We start from the raw sequence: 7408 nt of genomic DNA, 5'->3' as shown, positions 1-7408 counted from the left end.
AAAAGGAAGGAGGGAGGGAGCAAGGGAGGGAGGGAAGGGGGAAGAAGGGAAGGAGGGAGGGAGAGAGAGAAGGAGAGAGAAAGGGAGGAGGGGAGGGAGGGAGGGAGGAAGGAAGGAAGGAAGGAAGGAAGGAAGGAAGGAAGGAAGGAAGGAAGGAAATACAAAAGACACAAGCACAAAGGCTACCATGCTAAGACTACACTTGAGAGCTAACAATCCAAAGCCACATACACAGAATGGGTATAATAAGTCCATGTCAAACTACAAGTTTAGGAGAGCTAGGTTCTTTCACCAACATAGCCAATCAAACTAAGGCTGAGAGCACTTAGCTAGGCAGGGCTGACGCAACTCCGGAAATGACACCGTGAAGGTGAAAGGTGTTTCAAAGAAGATGTCACTGCCAAGGTCTCAGAAACCTGTTCAGCATTTACTATGAAATCTGAAATGTCTAGGAAACTGACTTTTCTCAAAGGAAAATGAAAAATAAAAAGGAAAAAAAACAAAGAGCTCTTTACATAATAACCACAGCCAGCAGGTGTGATGGCACCTGCCTGTAACCCAGTACTCACTCGGGAGGCTGAGGCATGAGGATCCTGCAGGTTCAAGTCTAGCCTGGGCTACATAGTGAGTTCAAGGCAGCCTGGATTACATAGCGAGACACTATATCAAAAAATAAACTTTTTAAAAAATGAACACTGTAGCCAAAGTGCAGGGCTTGGGTAGTTTTGGTAAATGGGTCACTGGGTACCTGAGCTTGGCAGAGGACAAGGCAGGATAGTGCAGTGTTTCAGAAAGGGAAGCGGATGGTCCTGCTGAGGTCCCCGGTGACGGGACCTCATCTGCTGGGTCCAGACAGAAGCCATACAGAGCACCTTGGGCCATGAGGACACAGGGAGTCCCAAGCCATCTGGGGCTGAAGCAGCATGTGCATTCCTGACAGGTTCCTGGTGACCCACATGCCATCTGCCACTTCTCAACCTGGGTACCCAGAAAGCAATCTCAGCATGACCAGGGAATGCATAGGAACTGTACCCTTCCTGACCCTCAGAGGGAGCACTAAGATCCAGCTACAAAAGCCCTGGATGTAGTGGGGCATTGTGGTACATACCAGGAAACCTACTACTTTGGGATGCTGAGGCAGGAGGACAACAAATTTGAGCTCAGCAAAGGGTCTGGGTATGTAGCTCAATGCAAGGGACCTGGGCTTAATTCCTAGTATCACGAATGTAAAGAAAAGCCCCAAGTGTCACATGCACATTCAGGTGTGCCCACTTGGAGGCATCCTCCTCGGGTTGTCTGGACCCTCCTCGCACTTGGAGGAGAGAGAAGAAATAGGTGGTGAGGAGCCTGCAGTGGGGCTCTGCACTCCACAGGCAGAAGAGAGCTTTCGGCCCAGCATCCTGACCTTATTCAGAAGCCTTGCCTGTGCACTATGATGTAGACAGGCGCTTAGCCTCCTTGGATCTCCAATTGTTTACCTGCCCCATGGGAATAACAGGACCCCCCCCTCCTGTGTGGTTATCAAGATTAAATGATCAGAGCTGGACATGGTGGCACATGCCTGTGATTCTAGCACTTAGGAGACAGAGGCAAGAGGATCACTGGGTATTTAAGGCCAGTCTGAACTACACAGAGAGGCCTTGTCTAAAAAAAAATAAAATTAAAAATTAAATGATCACTATGTAAGCAGCTTAGAGAAAAATAGGATGTGCCACGTCGTAAGTACTTAATAAGCACTGGCTGCTCCTAGTGGGTGGGAAGCAGCTATCTCCAATACCAGCTGAGCTGCCGGCTCAGTCAATCTAGCCTCAGCCTATGCTAACCAGTACAGGAGTGGGGAGCTAGCAGACCCAGAACTAGCGAGATGCTGTAGAACACCTGCTTACGTGCTGAGAAAAAGAAAGGTACAAGGATATATAGTCAGAGACGCTGCAGCCGTTCTGCCACTGTGAGGAGACTGGGTTTGGGTGCAAAGCAGATGCTGCAGGAGGCGTTACAAAACTGCATTTGTGGGGCCACTAGAGGTTAGAGCCACCCATAACCTGGATTGTGCTAGCTCCTTGGTTGCTGTAGCCATTACTTTCATGACTTCCAGCATTACTCAAATTATGACTCAGCAAGAAGGGAGGCAAGGAAGGCTGTGAGGAGTATGAAGAGACTTGAGCAGGTCACCGCCTGTCCTCGCTTAGCTTCAGAGCTTCCTCATACCCTCACCCTGGAACCCCTGCCTGGGGAACAGAGAACCACCTGCCCCTATAACAAAGTCCCCAAAGAACAGAAAATACTGCCAGCATCCTAACTCGGGTGCATTTTAACCATTTCAGGGGCACCCAAGAGCCTTGTCTGTCCTTGTCCTCAGCGCTTCTGCCACAGGGCTCTCCCTTCACCTAACCTGGTGGCACCCCCTTGCTGAGGCAAAGTGCATGGGTTGCTGTAGCAACTTGACTCCAGTTTGGGTTTGTTTCCGTCTCAGCTGGCAAAACACTGTTGCCAAGCAAATCCCTAGTGTGCTTTCTTTCACTCACTTGCTCCAAGCACCCATCAGGCACACACTCTGTGAGTGCAGAGTGCTAAATCACACCTGGCACTGGCTGTGGGCAACAAGAATCAGGAAACCTGGGGGGCAGGGGGCAGAGCACTGCAGCACCTGAGCTGTCCTGGAATTAAAAACCAATTAGATAGGGACACTTCAACCTGGGAGAGCAGTCACGGGAAGCTTCTAAACAGCCCAGCATCTGACTGGATGTTAATAAGCAGAAAGACAGGAGATCCAGGGCCTGTGGAGTCTGTGGATGTGCTGTGCATGGAAGGCCGCAGAGGACAGCTGGAACACAGAGCTAGTTGAGGCCAAATGGCTTCTCCCAGCTGATGACCCTCCCAGCCACTCTCAGCCCATGACAGGATACTCCAGCCGGTTTGCTTTTCCATTGGATCCAAAGCATGAGCCTGGAAAGTGAGATTCCCCAGTATCCAGCCCCAGCCCAAGATGCAAAGGCCAAGAGGTTGAGGAGGAGGGGAAGGTGCACTGTCAAGGCTGAGTGGACCCAGCATGGTCACATGGTGCAAACAGCAACCTGTGGGAGGAACCACTGCTAGCGAGTTCAGAACCTGCTCCTTCCCTTCAGACATATCGTGAGTATGAGTAAGTTTGACACAAGGAGAAAGAGGATGGGGAAGATGGCACCTCACCCAAGACAAGGCCTGCAGGAACAGTGGCATCTGCCCTTGGTGCAGGGCTCACATTAAGGTGTGAGAAGGCTTGGCCCTCCTCTCTGGCAGCTCCACCAAGCGCCCATACCACTAAGGGTTGGGGCATTAGTAACAAACAGCTGCCTTTCTGGTAAAGGCAATGTGTGCTGCTGTGCTGGGCAGGGGCAGGGACTACAGGAGAAAGCTCTTGTCATAACCCTGAGCACACAGTGAGGGGTCTGAGAGTCTCCTCCCTACAGTGCATCACAGCCGGCATCCACCTCGACCACAGTGGAGATAGCCCATGGACGTCTGAGATGAGTTCTGTGGAAATGACAGAAAATCTCCTTTTCTCTCCTATTCTGATGATTCTCTAGGAACCCAGGGGACGGCAAGTAGTAAGATCACAGCTCTGAGGAAAGGCAGTACAGAGGTCCCTCCCCTACTTGTGGGACACCTATGACATCAGTGTCCTTTCTGTTGCACCAACCACAAAGAACCATGGGTATTGGCGAGATAACTCAGGGGCCGAAGAGATAGCTCTGGGGCTGGTGATGATAGCTCAGTAGAGTAAGTGCTTGCCTGGCAAGCACAAGGTCCTGAGTTCAATTCCCGGTACTGCAAAGAAAAAAAAAAAAGAACTATGTACAGCACACATTGACAACTTCCTCAAATGCATCCCAGGGCTGGGGAGATTGCTCAGTGGAATAAGTGCTTCCCTGGCAAGTGTAAGGGCCTGAGTTCAATCTCCCATTCTGCCAATAAGCCAATAAATAAATAAATAAATCCTCTACTCAAACACATCCTGGACTCTTCATGTATTTTTTGTTTTTCTTGGTGGTTTCTCTTCCCATTTGACTTATGAACTGATTCCATACATCCAGGCCTGGGATAAGCGGAATTTAGGGTGTAGTTCCCCCAATGTCACAGGATATCCCATTAGTTCACAAATAGCAACAACAGAGTTCATGAGGTTCACTCAACCCAGAATGGTGTGAAAACAAAAAGTTAAGTTCACAAGAAGTTATAATATTGCTCCTTGGTGGTCGAAGTTGATCTGTTGTCAGCATCTCTGTGGTTTCTCTTGCCATTTGGCAATGCCAACCAAGTGGTGATGCCTCAGGGCGTGATATCAGAAAAGAATATTTCCTAAAATAATAAGCCATAAAAAACTCTCTTTATTGGAAGTTTCTCCATTCTACCAAAGGCATCTTGCTGAGTTTCACATGTACTTTCTTATTTAATCATTGCAACAGATGTACGAGACTGACTTTGTTTCCCCATTTCTCTGGGCTAAGTGAAGCCCAGAGCTGTCCCCCTGACTAACCAAAGGGCCACAAGGCCAAGCAATGAGGAAGCTGGGATTCAGCTAAGTCTCTAGCCCCTCCACTGGGCACATGAGGGTCGGGTGGTGGTTACATTAGCTGCAGAGCTTAATGCTTTTGAGGCTATCAGTGTCTTGCTTTTCTGCTGTAACAGAATACCTGGGACTGGGGAGAACATAAAAATCAGAAAATTATTTGTGTTCTGTTTGCAGTTCTGGAGGCTGGGAAGTTGAAAGTTGTGGTGTGGGTGTCTGGTGAGTTTCCTTGTTACATCTTCACAGGGTAGAAGGAAGAAAAGTAAGAGAGGATAAATACCACATCCTCATACACAGATAGGCAGAATAGAGCAGATTTCTTCTAGGAGTTTTTAGCGACAGCATTACACCATTTATGGGGCTGTCTGTCTCAGGACCGACATGCCTCTCAACGCTTCTGCACTGGACATCAAGATTCCAACACACAAATTTTGGTATTTACACTCAAACCACAGCAGTGAGTTTTGTGTTTTTCTACATTAGGATATCAGTGGGACCAAACTGACCGGAAGCCTCACCCTGATTTCTCTTCTATCCAACTGTTACCAACATCTGGACTGAAAGGAAGGGCGCTTACACATGAGTAGGCTTGTCTGAGTATGTGCACTCGATACATCGCCTTCCAGGTGACTGGTTCTTGAACTTGTCTGGCAATCATACTCCCCTGGGATGAAGCTTGGGCGTCTGTACCTTTTTAAAGGGAATTGGTGGCTGATCCTGGTGCACGTGGTCTGTGAACTAGACCTTGGGAACTACAGCATAAAACACTCTAGATTTTATGTCTGGATGAGGTTTTATCATTAAGATGTTATACACTGGTGATATCTTGATACCTTTGGAAAAAAATAGCTTTTACCATCATGAACAGCCACTGGCCAAAAATGAAGGAGATTTTAAGATGTGGATCTATATATCTATATATCTATATCTATATCTATATATTCTGCCAAAAAAAATGTATACACACTTCAGCAGTGTGCCATACTAATAAATGTATGGAAACTAAAAAAAAAAAAAAAAAGAAAAAGAAAATTCCCTCTGAGAACAAAGACTAGGGGTCGGGTGAAGCAGCACCACACTGAGAGTGAGAGGCTCATCTGTCCCCAGCTGGGCCACAAACACAGAGGTTCAATTCATCAAGATCTGAAAATGATGCCTTTCCTGAGAAACCTGGAAGCCCCTGGAATATGAGGTTCACTGAGCCCTCAGAGAAATGGCCTGGGGCAAAAAGATGGCCCAAGTCAGAACAGACTGTGCACAGCACCTGCATGTCTCTGAAATGGGACAGAAGATCAGGATGCTGACCCATGGCCTCCCCAAACTTCAAGGAGCCCTTTCAAAACCAGGCCAACCCTCTGGACAAACTACCTGATGGCACAAGATGCCAAACAATTAAACACCTGCCCACCTTCCCCAGGGCATCCCAGGCCCGCCTCTCCCGGGACCTAAGGTGCTGACTAATTACTCAACTACCACGTCTCACCTTCAAAACAAGTGTGCCCTTTCAAAAGCTGCACACAACTGAGTGCCAGAGAACTGAAAAGAATCCTTATGCAAAGTCAATCAGGCACCACTATAGATTCACTGTCAAGAAGCCTTTTCTTCAGGGTTTGAGGCCTCACATTCCTCTCCAGTTAAGCAACATCCCTTCTGAACATAAATTTATATTTTCCTTTTCCAGAAAAAAGTAAAGTCATCTTGCAGTAATTAATATTGGTGGTAACACCATAACAGAATGAACCAGAGGTAGACTTCAAGCAGTACCCATCCACACGAGGAAGGGAGGGGCTAGGTCATGCTTTGGGAGTGTGATTTCAACTCACTTTCCACTCAGGGCACTAGAGCCCCCACACCGGCCCCAGCAACCAACACCCCTGCCACTCCACTCTCAGAACCCCCAGTCCTCCCTGCTTCTCCAAGCTGAGTTCCACAGGGAGAAGTTAACAGCGCTCTGGCACAAGTCCAGCAGAGCTGAGGCTCAACCACAAGGGTCCTCCAGATCCCTTCAGAGAGCAGACTGCTGTCATCTCCGACCTCTCCTACACCTGGGTCTTTCAAAGCATTTACAGTAATGATTTTTACATCTTTACACTTATGAAATTCCATCAGCAAGGATAAAAAACAAAATCCTGAAAGTCATAAGCACCTGTGTCTCTCCAGCCCTGGTGCCCTAACAGCTCAGACCTCCAAGGCAGTAATCCCGCGCCCGCAGCAGAGCTAGGAACCCCAAGGCAGGTGGCCCAGGGCCCACGCCCCAAAAGCCCGGGAAATGCCCTGTGCAGGTCGGGAGAGCTGGGGAAAGTTGGAGCAGAGGCTGTCACCGCCACGGACCTACTGGAAGGGAAAGCGGGGAAGGAGCTGGGGAGGGACGACCGAAAGTGAGCCGGGTGCAGGAGGGGATTCCTGGGGGGCGCGGGCTACGCGGTTGCTTGCGCGCACTCACTGCCGGTAAGGGTCGTGGAAGGGCAGGGCCAGCCAGGCGCCGTGCAGCTCGCGCATGAAGTCCAGCATCTCCTGCGCGCTGCCGTCCACCGACACGAAAACCACCTCGAAGGGCGCTGGCTGCCGCGCCTCGCCCACCAGGGCCGTGTAAAACTCGCGGAGCAGCGGGGTGAAGTCGCGGCTAGGTGCGCACCGGCCCGCTGCGAAGTACAAAGCCACCACCTTGTTCTGCAGCGCCACCTCGGCCTCCACCGTGGCGCCCTCGCGGGTCACCAGGCGCCGCCCGACCAACACGTCCACCATAATACGGGCCGGCGAGCGGCCACCACCGACAGAGACACCAGCGGGAGAACGGTCACCTGGGGCGGGGGACACCTCTGGGAGGAGGTCACTGTCGGGCAGGCGATTGTAAGCTCC

General features: G+C 49.9%; 1 protein-coding gene across 2 annotated transcripts in view; it reads right to left on the bottom strand.

Moving 5' to 3' along the window:
- Nxnl2 (nucleoredoxin like 2) overlaps positions 1–7408 on the bottom strand; it is a 14228-nt gene that overhangs the window by 4856 nt on the left and 1964 nt on the right. The window contains exon 1 of one of the 2 annotated variants that reach the window (XM_004644089.2): positions 6993–7322. The exons of the other annotated variant lie outside the window; for it this stretch is intronic. Coding sequence (XP_004644146.1) covers positions 6993–7294 — 302 coding nt within the window. The 5' untranslated portion in view covers positions 7295–7322. Of the gene's footprint in view, positions 1–6992; positions 7323–7408 lie in introns of those variants that run through there. 2 annotated transcript variants of the gene reach the window in all.

The sequence above is a fragment of the Octodon degus genome, unplaced genomic scaffold (assembly GCF_000260255.1).
Source record: "Octodon degus isolate 3935 unplaced genomic scaffold, OctDeg1.0 scaffold00192, whole genome shotgun sequence".
Lineage (NCBI taxonomy): Eukaryota > Metazoa > Chordata > Mammalia > Rodentia > Octodontidae > Octodon > Octodon degus.
This window is presented reverse-complemented; position numbering and strand designations above follow the sequence as displayed.